We start from the raw sequence: 14,028 nt of genomic DNA on the forward strand, positions 1-14,028 counted from the left end.
GTGTGTTGCCGGCGGGCGCCAGATCTCGCAAGGAGACCGTGTCCAGTCGGCCGTCGGGGTACTCCACGTAAGCGTACTGCGGGTTCGCGTGGAGGAGGCGAACCCTCTCGACCAACGGGTCCGACTTGTGCGCCCGCACATGTTTTCGGAGCAGGATGGGTCCTGGGACCGCCAGCCAGGTCGGCAGCGACGTTCCAGAGGAGGACTTCCTGGGGAAGACAAGGAGGCGCTCATGAGGCGTTTGGTTAGTGCTAGTACACAGTAGCGACCGGATGGAGTGGAGAGCGTCCGGGAGGACCTCCTGCCACCGTGAAACTGGGAGGTCTCTGGACCGTAGGGCCAGTAGGACGGTCTTCCAGACCGTGCCGTTCTCCCTCTCTACTTGCCCGTTCCCCCGGGGGTTGTAGCTGGTCGTCCTGCTCGAGGCCATACCGTTGCTGAGCAGGAACTGGCGCAGCTCGTCACTCATAAAGGAGGACCCCCTGTCGCTGTGGACGTATGCGGGGCAACCGAACAGTGTGAATATGGTGTTAAGGGCTTTAATGACTGTGGCCGCTGTCATGTCAGGGCAGGGGATGGCGAAGGGGAAACGGGAGTACTCGTCCACCACGTTCAGGAAGTATATGTTGCGGTCGGTGGAGGGGAGGGGCCCTTTGAAATCCAGACCAAGGCGTTCAAAAGGACGGGAAGCCTTGATCAGGTACGTACCATCCGGCCTGAAAAAGTGCGGTTTTGCACTCTGCGCAGATGTGGCAGTTCCTTGTGACTGTACGGACCTCCTCCACAGAGTAGGGGAGGTTGCAGGACTTTATAAAGTGGTAGAACCGAGTGACCCCCGGGTGGCAGAGGTCCTCGTGGAGGGTTTGGAGGCGGTCAATTTGTGCGTTGGCACATGTGCCGCGGGATAGGGCGTCGGACGGCTCGTTCAGCTTTCCGGGACGATACATGATCTCATAGTTGAAGGTGGAGAGCTCGACCCTCCACCTTAAGATCTTGTCGTTCTTAATTTTGCCCCGCTGTGCATTATCGAACATGAAGGCTACCGACCGTTGGTCCGTGAGGTGAGTGAATCTCCTGCCGGCCAGGTAATGCCTCCAATGTCGCACAGCTTCCACTATGGCTTGGGCTTCCTTTTCCACTGAGGAGTGGCGGATTTCTGAAGCGTGGAGGGTTCGGGGGAAAAAGGCCACGGGCCTGCCCGCTTGGTTAAGGGTGGCCGCTAGAGCTACATCGGAGGCGACGCTCTCGACCTGGAAGGGGAGGGACTCGTCGATGGCGCGCATCGTGGCCTTTGCGATATCCGCTTTGATGCGGCTGAAGGCCTGGCAAGCCTCTGTCGACAGGGGGAAGGTCGTGGTCTGTATTAGGGGGCGGGCCTTGTCTGCGTACTGGGGGACCCACTGGGCGTAATATGAAAAAAACCCCAGGCAGCGTTTTAGGGCTTTTGAGCAGTGCGGGAGGGGAAATTCCATGAGGGGGCGCATGCGTTCGGGGTCAGGGCCTATTATCCCATTGCGCACTACATATCCCAAGATGGCTAGCCGGTTTGTGCTAAACACGCACTTGTCCTCGTTGTATGTGAGGTTCAAGGCTTTAGCGGTCTGGAGGAATTTTTGGAGGTTGGCGTCGTGGTCCTGCTGATCGTGGCCGCAGATGGTCACGTTGTCGAGGTACGGGAACGTGGCCTGCAACCCGTGTTGATCAACCATTCGGTCCATCTCTCGTTGGAAGACCGAGACCCCGTTTGTGACGCCAAATGGGACCCTTAGGAAGTGGTATAATCGCCCGTCGGCCTCGAAAGCTGTGTACTTGCGGTCACTTGGGCGGATGGGGAGCTGATGGTAGGCGGACTTGAGGTCCACGGTGGAGAAGACCTTATATTGGGCAATCCGATTGACCATGTCGGATATGCGGGGGAGAGGGTACGCATCTAGTTGTGTGTACCTGTTGATGGTCTGGCTATAGTCTATGACCATCCTTTGCTTCTCCCCTGTCTTGACTACTACCACCTGTGCTCTCCAGGGACTGTTGCTGGCCTGGATTATGCCTTCCTTCAGTAGCCGCTGGACTTCGGACCGAATGAATGTCCGGTCCTGGGCGCTGTACCGTCTGCTCCTAGTGGCGACGGGTTTGCAATCCGGGGTGAGGTTTGCAAACAAGGATGGGGGCTCAACCTTGAGGGTTGCGAGGCCGCAGATAGTGAGTGGGGCTATTGGGCCGCTGAATTGAAACGCTAGGCTCTGCAGGTTGCACTGGAAATCTAATCCCAGTAATGTGGGCGCGCAGAGTTGGGGAAGGACGTAGAGCCTGTAGGTTTTAAACTCCCTCCCTTGCACCGTTAGGGTCACTATGCAGAAACCTTTAATCTGTACGGAGTGGGATCCTGCAGCTAGGGAAATCTTTTGCGCACTGGGACGGATGGTCAAAGAACAGCGTCTTACCGTGTCGGGGTGGATGAAGCTTTCTGTGCTCCCGGAGTCGACTAGGCATGGTGTCTCGTGCCCGTTTATCAGCACCGTTGTTGTCGTCGTCTGGAGCGTCCGGGGCCGTGCTTGGTCCAGCGTCATTGAGGCCAGACGTGATTGTAGTGTTTGAGCTTCTTCCTCGAACCCCGTGGAGCCGTCGACACTGGGGTCCGTTGTTGCCGTCCAAGAACAAAATGGCCGCCCCCATGCATCGCACATGGCTGGGGATCACAAGATGGCGGCGGGGGTGGACAAAATGGCCGTCCCCCTGCGTCGCACAGGTCTGGGGGATCCCAAGATGGTGGTGCCCCTCCTCCCCTCGTGGTGGCCGGGACCCAAAATGGCGGCGCCTGCGGGTCGCACATGGGGCGCTGGGGGGGTTGGGGAGCGTCAGAAACGCGCAGATCGCCTTGTTCTCCGGGGACAGCGGTAGTCGGGACCCAAACTTGCTGCGCCTGCGGGTCGTACATGGGGCGCTGGACAGCGGTGGCCGGGACCCAAACTGGTTGCGCCTGCGGGTCGTACATGGGGCGCTGGGGGGGGTTGAGGAGCGTTATAGGCGCGCAGGAATCCTTGTTCGCCGGGGACCGCGGCGACCTCCCGGGACCGGCACACAGCCGCGAAATGGCCCTTTTCCCCGCAGCTCTTACAAGTCGCTGCGCGGGCCGGGCAGCGCTGCCGGGGGTGTTTCGCCTGGCCGCAGAAATAGCAGCGGGCTCCCCCGGGACGACTTGGCGTCTGAACCGCGCAAGCCTGTGGGGTGGGGGGGAGGGGGGGGGGTTTGTCATGACGGGGGTCCACGGAGCCCAAGGGGCTGCCGCGCGGTCGGGGCCGTAGGCGCGGGCGTTTCGCGCGGCCACATCTAGTGAGGATGCAAGGGCCCGTGCCTCTGAGAGTCCTAGCGACTCTTTTACTAAAAGTCTTTGGCGGATTTGGGAAGAGTTCATACCAGCCACAAAAGCATCACGCATCAACATGTCCATGTGTTCCATCGCGTTTACCGGCGGGCAGCCGCAGGCCCGTCCCAAAATTAGTAGCGCGGCGTAGAAATCATCTATCGATTCTCCGGGACTTTGCCGTCTCGTTGCGAGTTGGTAGCGTGCGTAGATCTGGTTCACTGGGCGAACATAGATGCTTTTTAGTGCTGCGAACGCCGTCTGGTAATCCTCTGCGTCTTCGATGAGAGGGAAAATTTCCGGGCTTACCCTCGAGTGCAGGACCTGTAGTTTCTGGTCTTCTGTGACCCAGCCGGGGGCCGTTCTGAGGTAGGCCTCGAAACAAGTCTGCCAGTGTTTGAAAACTGCTGCTGAGTTCACTGCGTTGGGGCTGATCCTCCGGCATTCCGGGATGATCCTGAGCTCCATAGTTCTTTTAAGCACGCTTAATAAATTGTAGCGCACAAAGACTCACGAGAGACGAATAGAGATGAAGTCGATGAGGCTTTATTAAGCGTGACTTAGTTCCCCGCAGTTCAGTAGCTGACTGGCCTGCGGGGGAGAACTCCAGGTTCTTATACTCCGCCTTCAGGGCGGAGCTAGAGGTCAACAGCCAACCAGGACCCGGGATCTGTCAGCCAATGACATCACGGCTTCACAGTCCCACATGACCCCTAATGCATACTACCACACCCATTATGGTGATGCATCGCATATAAGTACTATCCTCTTTGATCGATTCTATGATCTTTCCCAATTTCTCCTGGAACACATCTTAGTTTTATTTATGACTTCAGCCTGGCCACCACCGCTCCTTTACTTTAAAAGGTTCCAGCCAATTCAACTTGACCTCCTGTATTAACTCAGGCCTTGGCCCGACGCCACTAACAATGGTAGCCACGCAGACTGCTGTCCATGTCTCACTGGAGTCGTGGTCACCCTGATGATTTTTGTGACTTCTCCGGTATTTATAGCCAGTCTAGCTACAGTATTCTTTAACCTCAGGGGTTGAACACCTTCCTGGAGATACCGGTAAGTCTGTTCACTCACGACAGATGCTGACACCCCCATATCCACTTCAATTTTCAGTGTCTGGCCATTCCATAGAATCCCTACAGTGCAGAAGGAGGCTAGTTGGCCCATTGAGTCTGTACCAACCCTCTGAAAGACCAGGATACCCAGGCACACTCCCTGCCCTATCTCCACTATCCTACCTAACCTGCACATCCCTGGACACTGAGGGGCAATTTTAGCATGGCCAATGCACCTAACTTGCACACCTTTGGACTGTGGGAGGAAACTGGAGCACCTGGAGGAAACCCACGCAGATACGGGGGAGAAAGGCAGTCACCCAATGCCGAATTGAACCCCGGTCCATGACGCTGTGAGGCAACAGTGATCATCACTGTGCCACAGCGCCGTCCCCACTTCACTAACATTACCACTGTAATGGGAGATACCTTTCCCGCTCTCTCTCATTGTTCGGGGACAAAATATTCCCTCCACCTGCTGAGCTATCCTCCATACTCTGTATAGGGGCCAGATTATTTACTCTGCTGGTACTGGACAGGCACTGCCTGTTTTTACACCTGTGCCTCAGATATCCTTCTCTTCCACACATGAAGCAATCTGCTTCTCTAAATCTAAATATTTCTGGGGAGTGACTTCCCCCGCACAAATAGCACTCTATTATTGCTAGGCTGATGTTTAAAACTTTGATATCTTGTGGCTTTTCTGGTTTCTGTGTTTTTCTCCCTATTTAAACCAATGCCTTCACTCCTGGTACCACTGCCACTTGCAGTTTCCCACCTGAACTGGTGGATCTTGGCACTTAGGCGCCTTTCTCAGCACTCTCTATCGCTGATGCTATTACCAACGCTTTCTTAAAGGTTAACTTTGATTCAGCTAACAATTTTCTTTGTATAGCTGCATGGTTCACACAACGTACCAATCGGTCCATTAACATGTCATTCAACACTGACCCAAAATTGCCGTGCTCCACGACTTGTCTTAGTCTTGGTACAAAGGCTGAGATGGTCTCCCGTGGGCTTCTTCCGATAGAGTTAAATTTGTATCTTTGTAATATTACTGAGGGCTTTGGGTGGTATTGCCCCTTAATGAGCTCTGCAAATGTCTTCATGTCGGGAGCATCCAGGGGCATCCAGCTCGGCGCTGCCAATGGTTGGGGCCTGAAGGGGGGCCTGAACAGGGGGGGGGGGGGGTGTCACTCACTTGTTGGGGAGGGGGGGGGGGGGTGGAATGCACCTGATGGCATAATTGGGGGCTATTCTTTACCGGGGATTGGGGGTGGGCCGTTCTGGCAGATTGTCTTAAGGTCGGAGTCCACTCTGAGAAGGCAGCTTTGACGCCGTCTTTAGGTCCCGCACCCCTCATTCACGGCACAAGTCACTCCAACCTCCAAATAAATGTCTACGGTGTGGGTGGATTACGATCTGAATTGTGCTGACCCACGCAGAGGGAATCACACAGCATTTCCCCTCCGGGGACCACACTTGGAAATTTTTGAGGACAATTGCGCTCATTATCTGTGCAGTCTCCCAGCGCAGTTAATTAAATTTTTGTGGGAAATAACTCTGCAGAACATCAGAAAGGCAAAACAACACCAGAAAGCTGCTTTACTTAACTATCATACAGTTGCAAAATAATCCTGAAGAAATAGCCAATGGGCGGGTTCCTTCAGTCCGCCAGCCGCGTTTTCCTGGGTGGCACGCCCTTGCCAGCAGCGGGATTCTTACTTCCCGGCATATGCCAATGGAATTTCCTATTGTGACCACCCCACGCCTCCAGGAAACCTGCGGGCATGGATGCACTGCCGATGCAACGGAAAATCCCACTGGCGGAGAATCCCACCCAATATTTTTTGTTTCCGATGAACACCAAAGAAAAGTACCAGGTAAAGAATAATAAAAATCCAAGCGGTTTTAGATGTCAGTGTTGTGAGGTCGGTCAGGCAATTCTCTAATTTAATCTAATTTACAATGCAATGGTCAGACTATCTTTGGAGTATTATATTCAATTCTGGCGACTACTGCAGGAACATAAGAATGAACAATTCTGCTGAACACTTGCAAGTTTAATTTCATGATAACTAGCTGATCAGTAAATATTTGCACCCGTAACACTTGTGCAATTCACTCGCAATTTCACACCCTCCATGTTGGTGGTCTTGTGCCGCAGTTTCTGGAAGCTCCGGGTTTGACTCCCCTCCCAGGACTTGCTGATCAAGGCAGATACATTGATAACAAGTTGAGTATCAACCCGTAAATCTTTCCAACACCCACCATTGGCAGTCAGTAAGAGCAGAAGAGATTCTTGGGCAGTCACATGATGGAAAGGAAGTTGGAGCCGCTACCCTCACTATCATAGTTCCACATTATAACATATATGTAAAAGTACATGCTACCACAGTAAGTCGGGCTCCCTGAGTGAACTGCAACGCACTGTCACCACAAGTTATCTGACCAGCTATATTATGTAGATATTTACCACAAGCCACATATACTCGTGATGCAACTTTAATTTACTTTTAGATAATCATCACAAAATATTAACTTATTGAGTAATATCAAATCCAGTTTAATGACAGCTAAAAACCACAAAAAATGTTATATGAATGCATTATTAATTAGAATGAAGATCGGAGCACAGCAATGCCAGTTTGTAACTATAGTAGAATTTAGAAATAATGCTATTCTATATTCTATCTAGATCATTATCAGAAAATAAATCTACCTGTACATATCGATTTGACCTTTGATTATATTATACATTAAGGTAATTATAAATCAGATGGGGAGATGGTGGCATTGCGCCAATGTCACTGGACCAGAGGCTGGTCTGGGTTCAACTCCCACCACGGGCAGCTGGGGGAATTTAAATTCAAATAGTAAATCTGAAATATAAACCTCACCTCAACTATCATTGATTGTCATAACAACCCATCTGGTTCACCAATGCCCTTTCGGGGAGGAAATCTGTCGTCCTTATCCGATCTGGCCGACATGTGACTCCAGACTCACAGCAATGTGGCTGATTCTTAACCGCCCTTCGAAATGGCCAAGCGAGCTTCTCATAGAATCATAAAATCCCTACAGTGCTGAATGAGGCCATTGAGCCCATTGAGTCCTGCCAAGGCCCATTGCCCACCCTACCCCCGTAACCCCACCTGACCTTCACATCTTTGTGACACAAAGGGGCTATTTGGCATGGCAAATCCACCTAACCTGCAAATCTTTGGACTGTGGGAGGAAACGGAACATGCGGAGATTTGGGGAGAATGTGCAAACTCCACACAGACAGCCACCCAAGGCCGGAATTGAACCTGGGTCCCTGCCGCTGTGAAGCAGCAGTGCTAACCACTGTGCCACCGTGCCGTACTCAGTTCAAGGGCAATTAGGGATGGGCAACAGTTGCTGGCCTTTGCCAGAAATAGCCATGTCCCGTCAAAGAAAAATAATATTTTTGTCATTCAGCCTAAATTTATTACTATAACTCCTTGGTCGTATACAGAATTACTGAGAGTGCATTTTAGCAGCCTAGTAATAAGATGTGACCTACCTGTCCAGTGCAATGACAGTAAAGCTGAGGACAGTGACGGAACAGAAGACCTTGTGCAAGAATTTGATAATTTTACAGAAGAGCAGTGTGTAGATCCACCAGCAGCAGTGTGGACTGGCACTCAGGATGATATCGAAAGGCACACAAAAGACACTTGCACAGATACCAGCACAGGCCAGGTTTTTGATGAAACGGTTTGTGACGGACTTGAATACCGACGTGCGGCATGTTGACCATAACACCATCAGGTTTCCTGCAGCAAATAAAGTGGCAAACTGGTGAGAAACATGCGGGGATAAAATGCAGCAGAGGCCAAATGGGGTTTCGTTTGGATGTCGCGCGCTTTTTTCACATAATGTGCCTTTAACACATAGCATAGAAGAAAAAAAAATCCATATGATTTATTTTACAGAAGTGACAGCACACAGGAATGGGTAACATACAGGAACAAAAATGCCTGAAACACATTTGCTTCCTCGATTCCACCATTCTCCCCATCTTTCCTGGAACTACTAAATCTTGTATTATTCTACATGTATGACTTTTGTCGCCATTCCTTAGCTGTCAGTGAGCATTATTAGGCTATTTGACTATGTGCAGGATTATAGTCCTGCCTAACCCTCAGAAACACGATTGGGGCAATAATCGGCTTTGGCTGACTTTATTTTTCTTTTTGCATCTGAAAAACATTGTCACATTCCTAGTCTAACAACTGCTCCAGTTGAGATAAGCTAGGTCAAGGTTAAGACCTGAATTTAAAGCTGTTGTCACAGTTTATATGATTTTGCAGCACAACAGATAGTGTCTTAGCCTAGTGTTTTTCAAACTTTTTTTCCGGGGACCCATTTTTACCAACCAGTCAATCTTCGGGACCCATATCGGCCGACCTTCACGACCCATACCGGCCGACCTTCACGATCCATGCCGCTCGGCTTTCGCAACCGACTCCCAAACTTTGTGTCCCACCACTTTAATGCGACAGGTGATCCTGCTTGGTCCTACAATCTCACTTGTTTTATCATTCAGCGTTACATTTCTGTATGGGTTATTCATCAGAGGTCTTGGAGCTCATACCACCACTGCTTTGTCCTGTTGTGGACTCTCCTGACAGCTCACACCACCACTGCTTTGTCCTGCTGTGGATTTTCCTGAACCACTCACTCTAGCAGGTTTAGTTCTGAGATCCTGGCCTATTTGTGTCTCTGGCCTTTTCTTTCTTATTACAAAACAATCCATTTTAAATTTTTCAGCCCTGTTGCTTATTTGCTGCTGACAAAATGGAGGAATCGCTATCGCGCCCAGAGCACGTGACATCAGTGTTCGAGGCACGTGACCAGCTCTCTGCCTCGCTTCAAGCAGGAAGACTGATTGAATTTTTAAAAAAATCTTCTCCTGAGTCATGGCGCTGACATCAGGAGGAGGCGATGCTTCTCACTGGCCTCCGGGCATGCGCACTGATGAGCGGGCACGCATGCGCAGCATGCCCGCATTTAAAAGCCGGTCGCGGCCGTCATTTTAAAAGCCCCTCGCAGCCGGCATTTTTAAAAACTGGCCGTTGCGCGTTAATGCCCGCGATCGGGAACGCCGTGATGGATGGCTCTGCGACCCTTCCGACATCCGCCCGCGACCCCGACTTTGAAAATGACTGTTTTAGCCCATTGAATTATGGAGGGAGGTTAGCTGGCATTCATTTCAAAACAAATTTATGTGTAGTACTAGCTTTTATAGGCTCGGCCATGAGAAGACAGGATATTATTCTTCTGGTCTCCAAATGAACACCTTCAAAGGTTGCTCCTTTGAATTAATAGGAAACTGTAACTTCACAAGAACATGAAAAATTGAGCCTAATCCGCCATTCAATATGATCGAGGTTTTCGATATGATCTTGAACTTCAACTCCATTTTCCCACCCACTCCCCCATATCCCTTAATTCCCTGAGAGACCAAATATCTGTCCATCCCAGCATAAAGCATATTCAATGATGAAACATCCACATCATCTGGGGTAGAGAGTTTCAAAGATTCACAACCCTTTGAGTGAAGTAATTTCTCCTCATCTCAGTCCTGAATGATCGGCCCCCTTATCCACAGACTGTGCCCCATGATGTTGATTCCCCGACCAGCAGAAACAATCTCTCAGCGTAAAACCTGTCAAACACCTTCAGAATCTTGTTGGTTTTAATGAGATCGCCTCTCATCCTTCTAAACTCCAGAAAATATCAGACCAATTTACTCAGCCTCTCATCACAGGACAACCCCTTCATCCTCGGGACCAATTTAGTGAACAGTCGCTGTACCGCCTCTAATGCCAGCGCAAACAGCCCCCACCATTCATGGGGCGTGTGTTCCTGCAAATTCACATGAAGTGTGAAATGGCGAATGCCGCACTTGTGCATGTCCAGAGATGGCACATGCACTGTGCAGGTTTTCTACGTGGGAACGACATGAGAAAGATGAGAGTTCAGTATTCTAAATCACAGTGAAGTTTTGAGGCCACGAACCATGATTACGTGTGCAACTACATTCGCGCAGGTAAACAAATTCACAATGGAGAGGGTCGCGAATGACGGGAGCTGACCGTATATCTTTTCAAACGTGGAAGCCAAAATTGCACACTGTGTTCCAGATGTGGTCTCACCAAAATTTGTAGCAAGACCTCTTTATTCTTGTACTCCAATCTCATATTCTAAACCCCTGCCACATCCACAGATTACCCTAAGTATTCACATATTGATTACAATAACGGAACACGGAGCAAATAAAAAAACAAAGATGGCAGATATTATAGAATGGAAGGTAAATGGCTTTGTCCCAATAGAGTTGGAACCTCATGAAGGATTGTGTAATGATATGTATATTCTAAGGAGAGTAAAAGGTTAACAAGATGATGTTCATGTATATCAACACTAGATAGCATCACTGAGTAGTCTTATAAAAGGCTGCCTCTCTAGCATTCTGGGAGAAACTGTTGGAAAAGTTGAGTTAGAGTGTAGGTTATATATATTAGAGAGATAATTAATTACTGTATCATAGATTCAATACTATTATTTTGTTAACTTTTGCTCAGTAGAGTGTGCGAACCATTTCAAGTAGTGGAAGGTCATAACATGCTACCAGGAGTGTAAAATAAACTAGTGTTGATTTAAACATATAGCTTTATGTTCTTTGTCAACACAGGAGTGTAAAATAAACTAGTGTTGATTTAAACATATAGCTTTATGTTCTTTGTCAACACTACGACTTTGGCTATTTTGGAGTATACAAGGAATATAACAAATTGTTCTTGGCTCGACTGGTCCATGATTTTGTGGAGATTGAAGTAATTCAGCCATCCAACCAGATTCTAGATTGTTAAATTAGTTCCTCTAGATTCAATTCCATATGTTTGTCTTCAGAAGCTCAAGTTGAAAACTTTAATCCCTTGAGCCCACAGTCTGGTGGAGAAAGAGAGGAGTCAAATCGAACATGGGTTGGTGGAGCCTGGGAGAGTCCAGCAACACGGATCACTCCATCACTGCTGAAAACTGATGTTTAGGTGGGAACAATTTGTACTCGGAAAGACAAGTTTTTTTAGAGTACCCAATTATTTTTTTTTCCCAATTAAGGGGCAATTTAATGTGGCCCATCGACTTACCCTGCGCATCTTTGGGTTTGTGGGGTTGAGACCCATGCAGACACGAGGATAATGTGCATATTCCACACATGACCCGGGCTGGGATCGAACCTGGGTCCTCGGCGCCGTGAGACAGTGCTAACCACTGCGCCACTGTGCCACCCTCTCGTGCCACCCTCTCGGGAAGACACTTAATCATATTTAGAACACATTCAATCAATATCAAAGCATTTCTAACATCAATAGTGTTTAGATATATATTAACATATATTAACAGTAGTTTACTATATTGAGGTTCTGAATCTGTACTTGTACTGAACATAAAAGTGTATTTTTTATTTAGTTTGTTAAATGATGTCTCAATAATCTACTACATACGGTAAGTAGCATAATAGTTTTATCCAAAGAGATATAAACTCATCATTTATTGGAGTTTGTCAAAAAATACTCATGGACCATATTCATAGAATCATAGAATCCCTACAGTGCGAAAGGAGGCCATTTGGCCCATCAAGTCTGCACCGACCTTTTGAAAGACAACCCTACCTAGGCCCTATCCTCCATCCTATTCCTGCAATCCCACCATAAGGGGCAAATTAACATGGCCAATGCACCTAATCTGCACATCTTTGGACTGTGGGAGGAAACCGGAACAGCCAGAGGAAACCCACGCAGACAGGGGAGAAAGTGAAAACGCCACAGTTACCCGAGGTCAGAATCAAATCCACATCCCTGGTGCTGTGAGGCAGCAGTGCTAATCACTGTGCCACCGAGCCACCCATTTTTCTTGTTAACTTTTACAAATTGACTCCAAAAATAATTAAAATTAAAATGTGTAGGGCGGCACCGTGGCACAGTGGCTAGCACTACTGCCTCACGACACCAAGGACCCGGGTTCGATTCCGACCCTGGGCCATTGTCCGTGTGGAGTCTGCACATTCTCCCCGTTTCTGTGTGGGTCTCATCCCCACAACCCAAAGATGTGCAGGGTAGGTGGATTGATCATGTTAAATTGTCCCTTAATTGGGGAAAAAATAGAATTGGGCACTTTAAATTTATTTCAAAAAAATTAAAATGTGTTGCTGGGTGTAACAGCGCCAAAGAACAAAAGAAAGAGAATAACAGACACCTGAAAATTGCCCCTTCCAAGCCACACACCATCCTGACTTGGAACTATATTGTAGTTCCTTCACTGTCACTGGGTCAAAATCTTGGAATTCCCTTACTATGACTATATCTACACCAGATGGACTGTGGCAGTTCAATAAGTCGGATCACCACCACCTTCTCAAGGGCAAGCAGAGATGGATGATAAAATGCTGGCCTGGCCAGCGACACCCATGTCTCATGAAAGAATATAAAATAATACATAATATAGGGAAAGAGGGGTGCTGCCCCCGACGATGTCACAGGCCACGATTTTGCTGATTTTGAAGTGGGACAAGAACTTGGAGCTGTGTGGGTCCTACTGGTCGATATCCCTGTTGAATGTAGATGCCAAATTGTTGGCCAAAATGTTGTCCTCCAGGATCGAGGATTGTGTCCCGGACATTATTGGGGAGGACCAGACGGGGTTTGTTAAGGGTAGGCAGTTGGTGACCAATGTAAGAAGGCTGTTAAATGTGATCATGATGCCCCCGGAAGGTAGGGAGGTGGAGCTAGTGATCGCAATGGATGCAGAAAAGGCTTTTGATCGGGTAGAATGGGATTATCTGTGGGAGGTACTGGGATGGTTCAGATTTGGGTGGGGCTTTATTGACTGGGTCAGGTTGCTGTACCAGGCTCCTGTGGCAAGTGTACGGACGAATAGGACAACATTGGACTATTTTAGACTGCACCGGGGGCGAGACAGGGATGCCCCCTCTCCCCACTGTTGTTCGCGCTAGCTAAAGAGCCGTTGGCAATTGCTCTGAGAGCCTCAAGAGGCTGGAAGGGGCTGGTCCGGGAGTGGTGGTGGGGGTGGGGGGGGGGGGGGTGGGGGGGGGGGGGGGGGGCACAGAGTCTCGCTCCATGCAGACGGCCTGCTTCTGGATGTATCGGACCCAACAATACAGGGGATGGAAGAAATCATGAGGATTCTTGGGGAATTTGGCCGATTTTCGGGGTATAAGCTAAATATGGGGAAAAGTGAGATGTTTACGGTCCAGGCGAGGGGACAGGAGAGGCGATTGGGGGAGCTGCCATTTAGATTAGTAGGGGAAAGCTTTAGGTACCCTGGCATTCAAGTGGCGCGGGAATGGGACCGGCTGCATAAATTTAATCTGGCCCAACTGGTAGACCAAATGAAGGACGATTTTCGGAGATGGGACCCGCTTCCGTTGTCACTGGCTGGGAGGGTGCAGACGGTGAAGATGACGATCCTCCCGATATTCCAGTTTGTATTTCAGTGTCTCCCCATCTTTATTCCGCGGTCCTTTTTTAAACAGGACAACAAAGT

General features: G+C 49.3%; 1 protein-coding gene across 1 annotated transcript in view; it reads right to left on the bottom strand.

Annotated features, from left to right (window-relative positions):
* gpr176 (G protein-coupled receptor 176) overlaps positions 1 to 14,028 on the bottom strand; it is a 100,802-nt gene that overhangs the window by 34,527 nt on the left and 52,247 nt on the right. The window contains exon 2 of the mRNA XM_072485080.1: positions 7,979 to 8,231. Within this exon, the coding sequence (XP_072341181.1) occupies positions 7,979 to 8,231 (253 nt within the window). The remainder of the gene's footprint in view (positions 1 to 7,978; positions 8,232 to 14,028) is intronic.

The sequence above is a fragment of the Scyliorhinus torazame genome, chromosome 2, assembly GCF_047496885.1.
Source record: "Scyliorhinus torazame isolate Kashiwa2021f chromosome 2, sScyTor2.1, whole genome shotgun sequence".
Lineage (NCBI taxonomy): Eukaryota > Metazoa > Chordata > Chondrichthyes > Carcharhiniformes > Scyliorhinidae > Scyliorhinus > Scyliorhinus torazame.